Genomic DNA, 17,984 nt, shown 5'->3' with positions numbered 1-17,984 from the left:
TGGAAATAGTTGGTCATTTTGCAGCCCTCCACCCCACAAAGCCTTCCAGATGTTCCTTGTCTGCTCCTGGTACAAAATGAGAAATACCCTTACAATCAGGGGCTCCCGGTTGATATCATGAAGATCCAGGGATAGGATGTAGTCTTTGCTCCCCACATACATGCGGTCGTGATCTTCATCTTTCAGTAGAATACGATAATCGGTTGAGTTGAGCAGGAAATTGAAGAAATGGGCAGTGCTGGTGGCTTTGAGCTCTGGTGGGAGGAAAAACACCAGGCAAGAGTTATATTAGATGGCTCATCCTGTGTTTCCTGGTGCAACATATACATCTCTATAAGTAACAAGCATGATTTGGAACTAACCATCAGGTTCCCCAAACACTGGAGCACATTTATCTCTTAGATGCAATTAAATACTTGCATGCAATCCATGTCAATAAATTACACACCTGGCAACTATCCTATTTCTTAATACAGTTTGGTTCATCAGACTACATTAGCTTAATCCTATGCATTTAGATGTGGCTGAACCCATTGAAAACCAATGAGTTTAGGTGCACTCATATTGGAATATAGGATCCATTTCTGAGGCCTGTAGTACATCAGCCTAACACTGATTGTGCCAAAGAATTAGCAAAGGTTTGAATGTAATCTGGAAGCTGCAACCACAACGCATAACAAGAACCCATCAAGCAGGAAATATGTATGTACTTAATTACAGAAGCTCTGGACCAAAGTAAGATTCTACAAAGCTGGGAATTGCAACTCCAGGAGCCCAGCTCTTCAATGTTAGCCATTTGTACTCTCAGAGTCTGACATTCTCATGTGTGAACTGTTGTGTACACATCACTCTGTCATGGGGCACTAATTATTTCAGGCAGTGCTTTTTTCTTAAAAAAAATGTTTAGGGGTACTCTCATTTCCCTACTCATATTGAAATACTGATCCTCAATGAGGCCAAACTTAGATTCACAAAATGTTTAGGGGTATGCGTACCCCTGCGTACTCCCCAGAAAAAAGCACTGATTTCAGGTGCCAAAAGAACTGAAAAAGATCCCTGGCAGGTAGAAAGGAAACTGTGTGATATCCCCCCCCTCCCACCCCCCTGGACAGGTTAACAAATGGCAATGACTAACATACAAGACTTCAATCTTGAGTCCACTTTCCCCACGGTTTTGCTCACTGAATGTTTCTCACCTGATGACTAGATTGAAAAGTAGAAGGGTTTAGGAAAAGGCCTAGTCTGAATTTATCAATTTGAGTCACACAGTGCACAAGTTTTTGCCCAATCTTAGGCAATGTATTAGACGTTTTGTTCCAGCCAATACAGGCCACCCTTGGCCAATTTTGCTCATAAACTGTGAAAGGGGAATTCCGTTTCATAGCAAGTGAGTTTACAGGTAAGAAGGCAGGATGGGGTTTCCATTATTTGTGCTCTAGTGCTCTTCTCACTCTTTTGTTCTGCATTCAAGGGTGCCATCCAGGCTCCAGTACTAGTCTGTCTAAGCATTGTCAACTGGTCCCAAGGGCTAGTCCTGATCCACAAACCCATGTTTGTTTTTCTGTTAATGTATTTACAAAAAATTTGTTTTGAAACTAATAGGTTTTTTAAATTAAAAAAGAAAGTAGTATCTCTGTCCATGCACAGAACCCACAAGATATCCACAAATAAGCACTCTTGAGTAATACTGCACCTATATCTTAAATCTGCAGTGTCCAAGAATTAGCCAGGCGGCACCTGACCTGCATATGGCACTGATCTCACACCTTCACTTTCAGCTGACATTCCACCATGCCTTTGGGGGGGGAGGCTCTCTTTCAACCAAAGCCAAAGTTCAGCAGATTGATCATTAACAACAATTGTTACAGTATAACTGCACTGAGTTCCAACTGATGGGTGTAAGGGCAGACTGATCAACACAGTATGGGGATAAACAAATTAATTCCATCTGAAAAGGCCCTTTCCTGAAATAAATAATCCAGAAAGTTGGCCTCCCTCCCAGCAAAGAAGAGAAGTGGGAGCAGCTTCACATGCAAAGTGACTTGAATTTTTTATCTAGCATATGCATACAGGGCGAGTCTTTTAAAAGAGGCCCCGTGGAACATGTGTATTCTGTATCCACGGGGCCTCTTTTAAAGGACTCACCCTGTACAACGGGTCATTATAATTTTCCTGTTTTCTTTGATATTGCATAAATTTACTACTACTACTACTACTACTACTAATAATAATAAATAATTAAATACATTATTCATGGTAACAATTTTTCTAAGCCACTGATGCGTCAATGACATTGCAAGGCCTAGGTTCCACCAAATCCTTAGACCCAGGTCCAACACATTACACACTAGACCACATGCCCTTTTGCTTGTGCAGGAGTGATGCCACTAGAGTGGCCATTTGCATGTTGCCAAAAAAGAGGACATGCTTTATCTAAAAAGAGGGCAGAAAGGACACAGATTTGCAGGGGAAAATGTGTATGCTAATTTATCTATCCAATTTTACAAACAACCACTCTAATTTAAACAGACCGTGACCATGTGATCTTTGTGTTTGCTCAGTAGGCTATGCAGAGACATAAATGTGGCTGGAGAACTTCAAGGTTACTAATTTATTTTTTACCTTAAAACTGGACTTAGACCACAACAGGCTCTAATATAGAACACATGTCCACCATCCTAGCATTTTCACTGGGAGGAGGGCATGCAGTAGGGCTGGAGTCATTTCTTGCCACTGTGAACTTCACAGGCAGGGAATATATACTTGTAGGGGATCTTTTCATATTAAATATAACAAGGGCTTGAACTGTTGCTTACTCAGACCTCTGTTTCCCCTTCCTCTTTGAGGATAAGGGAATACATTATCATTATCATCATCTTCAAGTTGTTGCCTTCCTTGCTCACCACTACAGAAAGTTGGAACTCAAAGGATAAAAGGATTTTAAAACAAATTCTAGACCAGCTATTAGTATTATCATCATCATGTACATCAGCAGAAAGAGTCTTCTGCTTGGTTTTTGAAATTGCTTACTCATCTACAGCAACAAGGATTACTTTGAAACCCACAGTGTTTCCTGGCAATCATTACGTGATTTAATTTAACAATAGTTTATTAGGGAAATTCCCTAATCCTGTTAATCCCCAAAACAGCTCTGCTGCTTAGGCTGCAGATGCCAGGCCCCTCTCTGACATCAGAGCAGCTAAGCACTGGCTGCCAACAGGCCATGACTCTTTAGCCTACAAAGCTATCCTGTAGCATCCGAACAGATCAGCCAGTGACATAAAGAGAAGGAGCTGAAAAGACACTATAAGAGTAAAAAGATCAGAGGACAAAGAAGGAAGTGTAGGACTGCAGGGGAAGAAGAAGAAGAAGAAGAAGAAGAAGAAGAAGAAGAAGAAGAAGAGTAGGAGTAGTAGTAGTAGTAGTAGTAGTAGTAGTAGTAGTAGTAGTAGTTTGGATTTGATATCCCGCCTTTCACTCCCTTTAAGGAGTCTCAAAGCGGCTAACATTCTCCTTTCCCTTCCTCTCCCACAACAAACACTCTGTGAGGTGAGTGGGGCTGAGAGACTTCAAAGAAGTGTGACTAGCCCAGGGTCACCCAGCAGCTGCATGTGGAGGAGCAGAGACGCGAACCCGCTTCCCCAGATTACGAGACTACCGCTCTTAACCACTACACTGGTTTTCCACACTGGAAAATTCCAGAGTCTCAAAGGTGCACTTTGTATGTTTCATCACTATGAGATTTTATGCACATGGTTACTATGACCTGTTCTGTACAAAACAGATTTGGACAACAAAAACAATCTGTTTATTGGAAGGATTTATTCGTGTATATTACCAGTATCTCCAATAAGATTTATTTTGGGATATATTGAGGATCTAGGTTTCTACAGTAAAATTCAGCCACTACCAAAAGAAACCCTCCATCCTCCATCCAAGCAAGGAAGAGGCATTGTCACAGTTCACAAATGCAGGTCGACCAGGCAAAAGCACCCAAGGAAGAGTGTGGAGAGAGGGGCCTGGGCCAGAGTGAGTCATGAAGGGCAGATAAAGAGGCCTGGAGAGAGACACTTATATATAGTGAAATAAACCACAATGGGATAAACAGGGAGGATGGCTAACAGACAACAAAAAACAGCTGTAATAAACCAATCAGAAAAGTTGTCATTATTTAAGTAACGTATCACTAAAGTAGACAGGAGATAAAAAATCCTTCCCAGAGAGTATATTTTCCACCAATCTGCAGAAAGATTCAAAATTTGTGCTTACAAATATGTCCTTTGGTCAGAAGTTCCAAAATCTGATGCCACTACTTAAAATTCCTTGCTCTGGATTCATGCAAATACTTCCCATAATGAGAGGAAAGAGAGCAGGGATGCCAAGTTGACTGGCTCCTTTGGGAGAGGCATCTTGAGTCCATGCAAACTTTTGTCATTATAAATTTGTTGGACTTTAATGTGGGTGGTACAAGAGTTTCTGTTCTTTCTTCTATAATAGACTAACATAGCTATTTCTCTGGAAATTGCTCTATAAAGTATCTTCAGGTGGCAGGAGAAAAGCCAGAAAAGTTGTGGGGGGCAGATATAACTATTATTGTTATTACCTAACATCTAAGTTATTACCTCATCTAAGTAAACAGCACCTTTTTAAGCCATGCCCTGGATGCATTGAAAACCTGCAGGGTCCCACCAGACATTACTGGCCTTCAACCCAAACCTCCCCAAAACTACTCATCTCTACCCCAGGCCAGGAGCTCTACTCCTATGTCCTGTCAATGCACCAGAAAATTTCATTTTAAAAGTTGAAGACTATCTGGGCTTAGAAGACAGACCAGAAGAACCCCATTACAAATGACAGGGGAAATATGGTACAAAGTATATAAAAAACCAAGAGGCGAAAACTGACAGCAGACTTGACACAAACCTCCAGATATGCAGGCTGGCCCTGGTAAGGGAGTCTGCTTTGGATCGCCAAAGAGTGTGACTGAGGACAGAACTACATATTACACTTATATGCGTATAATAAGTGCCCGACAGCTGTTGTTTCTAAGGTGATTTTTGAGGAGATGTTTAACTTTTTCCCACCTGTTGCTTCTTCACTCCAAATAGTTCACCCCTCCAAATGGGTCTTTGTGAACATAAACATACATGTGTGTGTGTTTAGCTCCATTCTCAAGTGTCCTGACAGAAGGAACTCACATTCTTCCTGCCTCTGGCCTCAAAAGAAAAGCAGAGGTGTGTGGCTCTTAGCCAATCTGTAGAACTAATCAAAAGTGATACCTTCTGTGCTGGGTGATTCCAGAGAAGCTGGCAAAGCTGCTTAAGAAGAGGTCTGGCTCCAGTTGTAACAAAAAAGGACTTTGTGAGGAAGTTAGGCAGCTACTAAGGGAATAGTTATGCAGCTGCTCTGTGCAGGGAGAAGAATATACTAACAATTAACCATCACAATTTAAATTACTGTATTGTGTCTATTTAATACAAGGCAGGTATTCAAAACTGGCTGCAACTGTTTGGTGCATGTCCCTAAAAATGTGTATGTTCCAGAATCTGCCCTGCAGAATCACAGGGTTGTATCCAACTACAGTGGTACCTTGGGTTACATACGCTTCAGGTTACAGACTCCGCTAACCCAGAAATAGTACCTCGGGTTAAGAACTTTGCTTCAGGATGAGAACAGAAATCGTGCTCTGGCGGCACGGTGGCAGCAGGAGGCCCCATTAGCTGAAGTGGTGTCTCGGGTTAAGAACAGTTTCAGGTTAAGAACGGACCTCCGGAACGAATTAAGTTCTTAACCCGAGGTACAGTATACTCAGAGAAGACCCACTGAAATCAATAGTTTAAAATTAGTCATTTCCATTAATTTCAAAGGTTCTACTCTGAGTAGGACTCTCATTGGCTACTACCCACAGTAATATTTTAATTTGTTAAAACGGCTAAGTGACAAAGAAGGTTAATTCTTCATAAGCAACGGCAGATTAACTCATTGTGTATCTAAGGATGTGCTTGGCTGTCTTTGTAGAAATTCTGGAATGTGTCTCTATCAGCAACACATGCTGCAGGTACATAGCTGAACTAAATTCAAATGAACTAAATAAAATAAATATTTAACAAATCTACAGACAAGATTATGGCACGTATTGGCTGAAGTCCCCTTCATTGCTACCTCATGCATGCATAAGGCCAAACAATTCATAAAGTCTCATCTGCTGAAGAAAACAATTCACTTAGCTTTGGGGGGATGGGGAGGTGAATCGGGGCAGGATGCTTGTGTTTGGAAACACGGAGATGAAGTTGGCCTCATACATTATTAATGAGTCCACAAAGCAGCAGCGGCTAAAGGGGAATTATGGGGCACCATTTTATTTGCACTTTCAAAAAGCCTTTGACAGAATCCCTCATAAGAGGCTGTGAAAAGAAGCTTAGTTGCCATGAGAGGGAACTAAGATTTGGTCATGGACCAGAGGTTGGCTATGGAAGGGGGAACAAAAAGCCGGATTAGCCCTGTGGCTTTCAGCAATGCATTGTTTCCAAAATGGCCTTGAATTCTGTGAACAGGTTCATTCACCAGATAAACTTCAGCATTTGTTGGCTTAACTAGTTTGCTTCTTCCTGGTGTCACCATCACCTCTGGAGCTGTATGATATCGTTTTTGCTGCTTGACTGAACTGCAAACTTTTTAAAGGCATGAGATATACACTGCAAAGAGTACCAATTATCCCATCAGTTCTAACCATTATTGTATCAATGCCACCTCTTCTTTGTTGCACATTGACCAACAAAATCGCCAAAAGAGGGAAACCATGTTCACAGGACAGAATTTCATACCTTCACTGCAACCAGCCACTAGCTGGAGACACAATTCCATGCTAAGCTATTTATAATTTCTCTTTCCCTTGCATCTATCCACCATAGCTGGAGGTTGCTGGAAACTTAGACTAGTGTAAACAAGCTCAGGTTTTCAGGTGTATCTAAGGAATGCTCTTACTCTCCCTGCACCTGAGACTCTCCCAATGTTACGTCCATATTTGTGTTTTCAAATCCCCAAAGACATCAGAAGGGTAAGATTTGATTATCAGAGTAGTATCTTGCAAATGTTCCAGAACCTTCTCTGAAGTTCATGTGGCCTGATTCATGATTTACCTTTGCAGCATTACAAGGATGCCTGATTTTCATACTGTAAACAGGGAAATAGGACACTGATATGTTCATTCGGACTGGGAGAGGTCTGTCTCCCAGTGAACAAACTATGAAGAGCTCTGGGTTCATGACAGGGCATTGCTGTGTTTTCCCTGGGACTAGAGACATGGCTGGTAAAAGCCTTGATTATCATGAGCCTCATGGAGACTTTTTGGCAAGGTTGGTTCAAGGAGAAGGAGGATTGGGAATAGTGCGTGGAGCCTGACGCTGAGAATGCTTGGATGCTTGGTAGGAGCTCAGTGGTTTGTCAAGAGAAAGCATGACCCTAGAGCCATCTGACACGGGTGGCGCTGTGGTCTAAACCACTGAGCCTCTTTGGCTTGCTGATCAGAAGGTCGGCAGGTTCGAAACCCCGCGACGGGGTGAGCTCCCGTTGCTCGGTCCCAGCTCCTCCCAACCTACCAGTTCGAAAGCACACCAGAAAGTGCAAGTAGACAAATAGGTACTGCTCCAGCGGGAAAGTAAACGGTGTTTCCATGCGCTGCTCTGGTTTCCGTGTTCTGCAGCTCCAGAAGCAGCTTAGTCATGCTGGCCACATGACCCAGAAAAACTGTGGACAAATGTCGGCCTGTAAAGTGAGATGAGCGTCGCAATCTGACCTTGTCTCCACCCCACCTTTGACTAGTGAAACACTTCCAGCTCCAGGTGAGGCATCTGATGCTAGGTTGGTCAGTGAACCAGCTGCACCAACCCTGACAACATCATCTAAGGGTTCACTGTCGGCTGGGCCACTGTAAGCAGACCCAGCTGACTTGCAGTAGTGCCCATTTGTTTGCCCACCCAGCCAAATGATTGTGCCCACCCTGCTCTTCAAAAGGAGAGCCAAGAGTGTGTCAAGTGTTGAGACAACATCTCAGCTTGCACCTAGCTATGTATCTTCAAGACCTGTGCACCTATAACTTGATCTATGTTTAGACTGTGTAGTGAACTTTGGAATAAAGCTTTTGACAATAATTGAGCTGAGAGTTCAAGTACTGCATCTACAAATCGGAGCCAGGAGACTGGGAGGAACTTACTTGCAACTCAGTGGTTAGTTGGGTTAGACTGCTCAAGATTAGAAAACATGAGAAAGAGTACAAACAGAAACTCACTTGTGCCAAAAGGAGTGAGGGGGAAGCAGAGCTGACCTGGTGTACCACAGGGGCACATAACATGTACCACCTGTTGTATCCAATTGGGCACAAAACAGCTTTTTTAACGTATTCCAGTATCTTAGACTTGTTGTTTGCAGAACAGCACTGATGAAAATTCCCAAATGGTATTATCTAGGCAGAGACATAACCTTTTTGGCAAAGCTTTGCAGGAAATTGTGCACTTGTCCTGTCTCTTTAACAGTGCTGGGCTCCGGAGCTGGTGAATATGTGATCTCCTTGGAATGTGCCCAAGCTGCTCACACCTCTCTCTCCTCCTTACTACCTGTCCCCTGCTTGGATCCTTGCCTGCTGTTGTCCTTGGCTTCAGGCCATTTAATAAAGACTCCTAGTATAAGGTTCCTGCTGAGAGCTCTTAGAAGGAAAGTATCCAAAAGAACGCTCTCCACACATAACCCCTGCAAGGCTCTCGTGCCTCTCTGGCACTGTGAGCCAGCTGCGTGTGCCTCACATAATTTAACAACATGTTTGACATGGGGATACAGCAAATGACATTGGCAACAAGCTAGGAACCCTCCCTGATCCTAACAGCAGCTGGGGAATGACACAATTCATGATAAAATGACACATCCAGTTAGTTTGCAAGGAGTATTGCCACACACAGTTTAACCTGTTATTAATTTAGAGGAGGAGGTTGACAGTATAGCTGACAAGTGCTGCAAATCTGAACTCTTATAAGTATGGACACATAGTTGGTGGTGCTGGTACACGTATGTGTTTTTGTGTGCACATGCGCATCACAGGGATATAATCCCTCTGTTTCTGAGCCTCTAGTGCACAGATGACAAATTCCCAGGGCTGTTGCATCCTGCTATAATTTGAACCTTCTGGTGTTAGATATTTATATTGAAAGGTGGCATATAACTTATTTAAACAAATAAATTATACCAACAGTTTTTGGGACAAGACACAGTTCTTAAAAGCACATCTGCTCCACCAATCTCAAAGGGTACGAACTTCACCACATTACTGCTTTCTTCTAGTTTTGAGACCGAATGGAAGAACAGAAAAAATCAGGTGGTGTAGTGAACCACACCAGAGTGTTATTTTTTAGTGTGATGCTCTTCAAGAGTGATGTACCCATCCAACAGCTAAGATATCTAAGAGTTAAGTGCCCTTCTCTTACATTATAAGAAACAGCTCATTGTTGTTTGTTGTTTAGTCGTTTAGTCGTGTCCGACTCTTCGTGACCCCATGGACCAGAGCACGCCAGGCACTCCTGTCTTCCACTGCCTCCCGCAGTTTGGTCAGGCTCATGTTTGTAGCTTCGAGAACACTATCCATCCATCTCATCCTCTGTCGTCCCCTTCTCCTTGTGCCCTCCATCTTTCCCAACATCAGGGTCTTTTCCAGGGAGTCTTCTCTTCTCATGAGGTGGCCAAAGTATTGGAGCCTCAACTTCACGATCTGTCCTTCCAGTGAGCACTCAGGTCTGATTTCCTTAAGAATGGATGCGTTTGATCTTCTTGCAGTCCATGGGACTCTCAAGAGTCTCCTCCAGCACCATAATTCAAAAGCATCAATTCTTCGGCGATCAGCCTTCTTTATGGTCCAGCTCTCACTTCCATACATCACTACTGGGAAAACCATGGCTTTAACTATACGGACCTTTGTTGGTAAGGTGATGTCTCTACTTTTTAAGATGTTGTCTAGATTTGCCATCGCCTTTCTCCCAAGGAGCAGGCGTCTTTTAATTTCGTGACTGCTGTCACCATCTGCAGTGATCATGGAGCCCAAGAAAATAAAATCTCTCACTGCCTCCATTTCTTCCCCTTCTATTTGCCAGGAGGTGATGGGACCAGTGGCCATGATCTTTGTTCATTGGGTCTAGCTAAATACAGTTTGATGCTTGGAACATAATATTCTAAGTGGTTCCTTCACCTTCAAGAAGATAACAATACTTATAGTTATTACAGCTTATAATTTCTTGCCCTGTAACAGCATCCAAAATTTTCTACTTGAGTAGGGTAGTTATATATCCTACTTTACAGAGGATACTCTTTAAGAATACATTTATTTCAGGAATGGGGAACCTGTGTCCCTCCTGATGTTGTTGGACTCCAGTTCATTATAATGGGATGCATTGCATTTCTATTTAAATTAGAGTGGTCATTTCTAGATTTGCACCAATACATATGAATCAGCATGTGCAATTGTTATGTAAATCTGTGTCTCCTTTTCTGGTGCTGTACACAAGTGGCCATCCTACACCTGAGGTAGATGCCCCAATCTTGCATCATGGAAAGGGACTACAACTCATAAAGTTTCAGTGGCCTCGAATTAGTCTACATGAACGGAGTTGCATTGAAATTAGTATTTTAAAGTTTTGGGCAAAAGCACAACTGAATAGTTTAAAAGTGCGTGTGAAGAAGCAATCACAGAAAGAAACATTTTTTGTTTAGAGGCCCTGAGACTGCATGCTCAGTGCTTCTGCTATTGCATTTGTCTTCTTGAAAAAATGAACAATGCAGATGTCATTCCTCAGGAATCCCCATAAGATATGCGACATTAGTTGCTTCACTGCTTGAGATGGCAGCTAGCCAACTCTATCAATCCACTCCTGCCGTCTGTCAGTTCTTAACTTACATGTATGTATCTTCCATTCTGTTACGTGCATTTCTCCCATCTCAAATCTTATTGGGGAAAATCAGGGGTTTGGGGGAGGGAGGGAATTGCTTTCAGCCCCTCTACAACGTTATCAGTAATAGTTATGGATAGTTATGGATGCAGTTAGAGGTAAAGGATTGATGGGGGAAACAAGGTAGAAAAGAAATTTACTAGGCAACACTATTGCCTAAAAAATAACCAGAACTAACAGGGTTTTCTTTTAAAGGGAGTATCTAATTCAAATTCTGAATGAAAATTTAAATAATTATGGTTATTCAACAACAAAAATATAACTTCAGGAGTTTTTCCAAATTTAAACTTTGTGCAAAATTTTATTTCAAGTCTGAACATCTTTCCTATACTTGCAGGAAGTTCCTAGAGACCACATGGTTCCCCTCATATCTGTAACAAGCTATAACAGTCTCTAATCACAGCCTCTTAAGAGACAGGCAAGTGCCCTCAATACAGCCTCTCTGAATGCTTGGGAGCTCAGTCAGGAAAGGAAGAAGAGGCAGAAAAAGGAGTGAAAGCACACAGAACCAGGATGAGAAGGACCATGTTGCCACTTGGACATTGTGGAGTGGTGGTAATACTTTTCATTTTGCAGACTCATTTGGGAGCCAAGGCTAGTAAGAAAAGGCTGCTTGTGATAACTAGAGGCTCCTATCTTAACCAGATTCTGGGTGCTTTATAGAATATAAAGGGGGCGACCCTCCCCCTTCCCCAAGTTATTTTTAGCTCCTCTGCTGGGGAAGTATTTGAAAGAGTTTAATGAGGGTCATGAATATTCAGTCACTAAATGAGGCACACAGATGGCAGCCAGGAGTGCTACAGATGCCTTGGGTGCAAGCCAGGGTTTCATTATCACCCTCAGTGTCACCAGAAATATAACAGGCTTTACTCTGTCTAGTTATACTCTCCATCTACTCCTGTTCTTACTCACCCTGCACTATCTTATCCCTCTTTCACCTGCCAGGCTCACTGAGGTCCCTCCTTTTTTCCCCCTGAAGCAAAAATTCAACAGGATTAGGGGTGGCTGCTGAATGATTAGGGGTGACATCAGAATTAAGACAGCTAATGTAGGGCAGTGGGTAGACTGTTCAACCTGGACTGATATCACTGAAGATCACTAAATGGCCCTGAGCAAATCACTGCTTCTTTCAATGATAAAAGAGTCTAACCCTAGATATATGTTGCTGTGAGCTCCTTAAAGGTAAGGCTTTAAGATCATTCATGTAGTCCATCCCTCAGAGGTACATTATTCATCTACAAAGGAAATGGCTCTCTTAATAATGGCACCCTGGTTGTGCTGGGGGGGCAGGTTTGCCTGGCACCAACTATGCAACAGTTTCAGTGCCAAGCAAAAAACATTTCTGTTTATCCAAGCATTTTAATCTGTGCAGATCTTAGTTTATTTTTAAAGATTTTAAATGTTATTTTGTAACCGCCATTCCAAATATGATGAACAGCAGTAATACATGTTTTAATAAATACAGAAATAAAATCTGACCAGATACAAACATGACAATAATATTTTATATTATGAAGGCAGGCTACATCCTCTTGAGGGGATACAGGGTGCACAATTGGGTTAACAGCTGGCACACATTTCATGTGTCGGCAATACTCAAAGCTACCTAATCATTCTCTTCTGAGAAAAACAGGGCTCTCAACAGCTGGCATGGTATTCTTATTCAATCTGGTGGAGGGCATACACTGGTTGATTTGACCACCTACCATCACCAGCCACATAGACTTTGCCTCCAAAATACTGGACTGGGTTGAGACACTCTCTTCTTTGAAAGTCTAACTCCCCTCTGCAGACATTTTTTTGTGGGGGGGGGGGGGAGCCCAGTGGAATGTGCCTATTTTGATTTCTCTGCTGAGTTGCTGTAATCTCAGCTATGCCAGTTATTGCTGAAATAATAAGCCTTTCAAGGTCATTCAAGTGCTTCCAGCAAGGAAGGGGGGGAGGAATCTCCAGAATATGCCCTAAGAGACTTTTGCTGTGCAGAATTCTTTCCATCTCCAGTTCCAGACCTTCCTGACAGAGGATATTACAGTGGTATCTCTGGTTAAGAACTTAATTCGTTCCAGAGGTCCGTTCTTAACCTGAAACCATTCTTAACCTGAGGTACCACTTTAGCTAATGGGGCCTCCCGCTGCCGCTGCGCGATTTCTGTTTTCATCCTGAAGTAAAGTTCTTAACCTGAGGTACTATTTCTGGGTTAGCAGAGTCTGGAACCCAAAGCGTATGTAACCCGAGGTACCACTATAGACGGAGTGGCAGGCAGGACAGCAATATAGCTGGCTGTTCCTGCATCACTGTTTCTGTTGACTGCAGTGAACCAGGCAGGAGATCTATATAACTCCTAGGGAACTTCTTCATAATACCCTTCCCACCTTCTCACAGAAGGGGATATTTGTGCTGCAGGAGGACCATGTAAATGACATATTTAAAAGACATACTGAGTAAGAAAAAGTTTTCCCAACATTTGGGAGTGGCCCAGGAAAGGACAGCCTGGTTTCAGTCAACAGAACTTGTGCAAGGATCAATAATTCATCACTACCGCATCACCTATCACAAGAATGTGCTTTTCGTCCATGAAGGCTTCTACAAAATAGCAACTAAGTTTCTTGAGAATGGGATTCAGCTGAGACCAAGACACTCAAGCTACACACAATATTAACTACATGCAGCTTGCTACTCCAAACTCCAGTTGTGTGTGTGTGTGTGTGTGTCTCCTAAATATATTTTATCCTGTGGTGTTAACCTGAGGGGCGGGAGGAATTCGATGGTAGAAAACTAGCAGAGAGGAAAGTGTTAGTGGGTGTGCATACATGGGTAAATATACTAGCCTACCATTATAGACTGCAGAAAAGAAACATCTACAAGTGAAGAGGAACCACACATGTGTACTTTGATCTAACGGGAATAAAAATATCCATCAACATCCTTCTTCACTCAGTCAAAATCTGTCTACCTGTAGGCAGCCCCACAGCCTTTATAATCAACATGTTTGCCAGAGGTACATTTTCCAATCCAAACAGCTTCCTGTGTTAAGATACAGTGTTATCTCATTATAGTACAGTACTTAGAATGTGACTGACTAAAAATATGGGGGGAGGAATAAGGAATTCCGAGCCTTTCATGGGTGTACAGTACACAATCAATCAAGGAGAGTGGGTCTCTATATGGCAGTGTGTGAACTTCACTGTATCAAAGACTGTGTTAACATCAATCCTCAGGCTGCTCCATCCATACAAGCCCTATTTATTTCAACATGGGTGAAACTGGCACAGCATTTTGAAGACTGGTAGTTATGTCATTTCAGTGGTCTTTGTTGGAACTATATCAGCATAGAATATATAAATGAGATCACTAGTATTCTAAGTGGCAGCACATGCAACATGTGTGTATTCTAATTCAAGACTGTGGATCAGAGGCTTTTCCAATAAAACATTTCTAAAACAATAAATGCGGCATTCTAAATTTGTTGCAGGAGATACAAATATCTTTCCTTGAAGTAGCATTTCTATTGCAGGGAATATCTCATTTCTACGGGACTCAAATGACAGAACACTGCCTCTGGAACAATGCAGCTTTCACTCCAGTTAGGGAATCTACTACAGTTTAGGCCAGCTCTGCCATACAGAACAGTGAGATGGCTGTCACAGGTGGTTGATGCTGGGGAGGGATTAAGGCAGCCCCTCTGCCAACAAGCTAACCTCCTGAGTCCTTTGGCCATTCCCATCCAAATGAGCTCGTACTGATTATGTTTGCTTGTTGCTGGTCTGTTTGTCTGTCTTGCCTAGATGCCCTTTCTCAGTGTGACACAGAAAGCACCACTGGGAAAGGATCCTGATTAAGCAAGCAAGCAAGCAAGCAAGCAAGCAAGCAAGCAAGCGGATAGGCATACACGTATAAGCATGCACTCCAAGAGTTATCATGTGTTGCTTGTCACATGATACATACTGGCACCACTGTTGCTGAACCGCAACATTTATTTGAAAAGACCAGAGCTTTCCAAACTTTTCAAGTTGGTGACACACTTTCTGGACATGCATAATTTCTCGACACGGTAATGCAGTTTTACGAGCAAACAGGAGGTTAAACGAGCCCTTTCCAGCCACAGGAGGAGTGCAGGGAGCGTTAGGGCAACATACCTACATACTGCAGCCAACACACTAATGTGTCGCAACACACAGTTTGAAAAGCTCTGGATAGACAGTGATCAGACACCAAGAGGAGCAGCAAGCAAGTGGCATCAAGCTGCTGATAGGGACAGATCTCTGGGTGTCATATGCCTAGCTTGTTGCTCTCAGGTACAGTGCAGGATTCAGCTGCCAGAGGGTCAGCTTCTATACATGAAATGGGAGGGATGTATCTTGTCCTTGGCCTCAGGCAACGCGATGCCTTAAGCCAGTCCTTGTGACTCCAGCATGGAATATGATTACATGAATGATAACGGTCCTTACTGGGTAGTTAAATGTACTCAGTTGTTTCAGTTTTCAAGCAATTTTCAAAACACCACCTTTAGAAGCCTTGTGCTTCTCTGTCATACCATTGCAGTGAAGAAGTCTGTATCTAACCTTTCAACCAATCAATTTTATACATATACAGGATTCTCTGAACCCTTGGACTTCTCTCCACCACCCACCTCTGTAGTTTCCATAATGCTTATTTTTATACTGCATCTTATAATATTATCCAAATTTATTTTCAAATTTCCATTTAAAACCACAGAATTATTACATTACAAGTGTTATATTAATCCTGCTAACATTTTTAACTGTGTACAGTGTTTGTTAAGGTAATCTATAAAAAAAAAATCCTTTCTCACATTGCTCTTTTTCTATAGCAGTGAAAGAAAAAGACTAACCTTCAGACCTACCAAGGGGGGGGGATATAGTTTTAAAGTATTTTGAAATAGCCTCATGTAATTATGGGTGTTTGTCTATGTGTTTGCTTGTATGCCTGTTGTGAATGCCCATGCATCACCAAATCTATGAAAAGAAGTATATGTGATGGTCACTAAACAAAACACGAACATGTCAACACAAATCTTCTCATTTTCTGAGACTCTGTGTGGCAGAAAATGTATGTGCAACCTTCAAGCAGCGTGGATGTTCAAATGTCAGCACAGGGGTGAGTCTGTATTTGTGTCTACACTCAACACAAACAAACATCTGGATGAAGCATCTGGCAGCAGCTCCAACATCTGTTTCTTCCTCAATTTGCCTGTCAGAACACTGAAGCTGGGCAGCAGTTTGGAGGGCCTCCCATACAGCAAGCAGGGGGGTTAATAGGGAAAGGGTGAGTAAGGCCAAAGCAGTATTAAACCTTGTTTAGGTTCTGCCTTTTTTGCCTCATCCCCAGCTGCTGCCTCCTCACAGGGAGGCAGAGGCCCCGGCGTTCTTCACATGCTTCTCCCTGCCCCCTGCCACTGGGCCTGCCTAATTTCATTTGTATCAATGAATAAATTGGATTTGCTACTGGCCCTGTAGCTCTCATTTGGCACACCAGTCCCCAATAGTGGCATGGAACCAGGATGTGGTTCACTGATGCACTTCTATGACATAACCTCTGCCTTCTGAGACAGGCTTGCATTACAGCAAGAGATGGGAATTGAGTTCAAGATTGCTATATGGCCCTAAATAGGCCTCCCTTTTCCCAGTAAAACATTAAAGAGGTAGCATAGTTGAACCTGTCAGGCTCTGGCTACTAATCACAATGACTAGAGCTCAAACAGGGATGGGAGTAGAGGCTGCTGTCATGGTTTGGACATAAGCCAAATCTTTAACCAAGAAGCGAATATTTTTGTTTGTTCAGAAATGCCAATGCCATGTGTAAAAGCTAGGGACCAACATATGATTTAAAGCATTCATAACTCAACCTTCATAGAACCAACCAACCAAATACAAAAGCTTTTTTCCTAGGTGAGTTTTTAAAAACTTGCCTAGTGCCCATGGTTTATCTAAACAAATCCCTACTTGGGTCCATATGTCTGAGAATTTTCTGCCCTTTTGCTGCAAAGTGCTTAAAGAGTCAACATGAAGCAAACTGCTTTGGAGTGTTGGAGCTGTGTCCATCTCCCCACCCCCACCTTTCAAACTTGCACATGCAAGTGGATGACTAGCCAGTGTATGCTTCTCTTCCCCGCCACAAATTTGGAAAATGAATAATGGAAATTCTCTTGACTACACTCCCAAATTACAGTGATCAAGGAGGGTGACTGACAGCATACCCATGTGACTTGTCAATCCACTGAATGGCAGCAGCTCACTGCATATTTTTTTCCCCTGAGACAGGCATAGTTCCTCATGCACAGCTACAGCTAAAAGTATCGTGGTGGTTATATATTATTTATATAGGTCCATCAATACACATGGTACCTTACAGAGTTATACAGCCAAAAAAAAAACCCCAGAACAATTTATTTAATCAACAGCTATGCCCTTCTGCAGCTTTGTCAGAAGTTGGAACATAGTTAGCTATTCACTCGAGTGAAATAAATAGGTCCCAGTAGTGGCTCCCTTCATAAGCAAATTACTTTTGTAACCAATGGCTTTTTCCACAATCCAGCAAAGTGCTACAAAATCATACTTACACTAACTAGTTCTGGAGCTGGGATTATAGAAACACAGAATCTGCCTAACTGTTCAATAGTCTAACACTAGCTCAGGCTCAGCTCCTAGACATGGCACAATCTTTCTTCAAAACAACAACAGCAACAATTTTAGTATTCACATTTACAAATTCTACACTCGTTATGCAGGGTAATATACAATCAAAACTCTCAGGGCTCATCCAAACTTACTTTTGCTCTGCGTTTCTAGGCATAGGTCTGGGCTGTCCGGGTCCCACAGCTTTTTTGTGTGTGTGTGTGCTCTGGTGTTTCCACCATGAAAACCTGCTCTTTGCTGCTGAATCTGAGCAAGCAGCAATCCACGGAAAACTGGAATTGCTGTTTGTTCTGATTCAGCAGTAAAGATTTTGTTTTCCTGGGGAATGCGGTGGGGCAAAAAA

The 17,984-nt window shown here is 42.5% G+C and overlaps 1 protein-coding gene across 7 annotated transcripts in view; it reads right to left on the bottom strand.

Moving 5' to 3' along the window:
- SEMA3F (semaphorin 3F) overlaps positions 1–17,984 on the bottom strand; it is a 122,978-nt gene that overhangs the window by 40,127 nt on the left and 64,867 nt on the right. For all 7 annotated transcript variants that reach the window (XM_028718636.2, XM_028718642.2, XM_028718637.2 and 4 more), the window contains exon 3: positions 94–254. In XM_028718636.2, coding sequence (XP_028574469.1) covers positions 94–254 — 161 coding nt within the window. The remainder of the gene's footprint in view (positions 1–93; positions 255–17,984) is intronic.

Source organism: Podarcis muralis, chromosome 2 (assembly GCF_964188315.1).
Source record: "Podarcis muralis chromosome 2, rPodMur119.hap1.1, whole genome shotgun sequence".
Lineage (NCBI taxonomy): Eukaryota > Metazoa > Chordata > Lepidosauria > Squamata > Lacertidae > Podarcis > Podarcis muralis.
The sequence above is the reverse complement of the archived record's forward strand: the minus strand, read 5'-3'. Positions and strand labels throughout refer to the sequence as shown.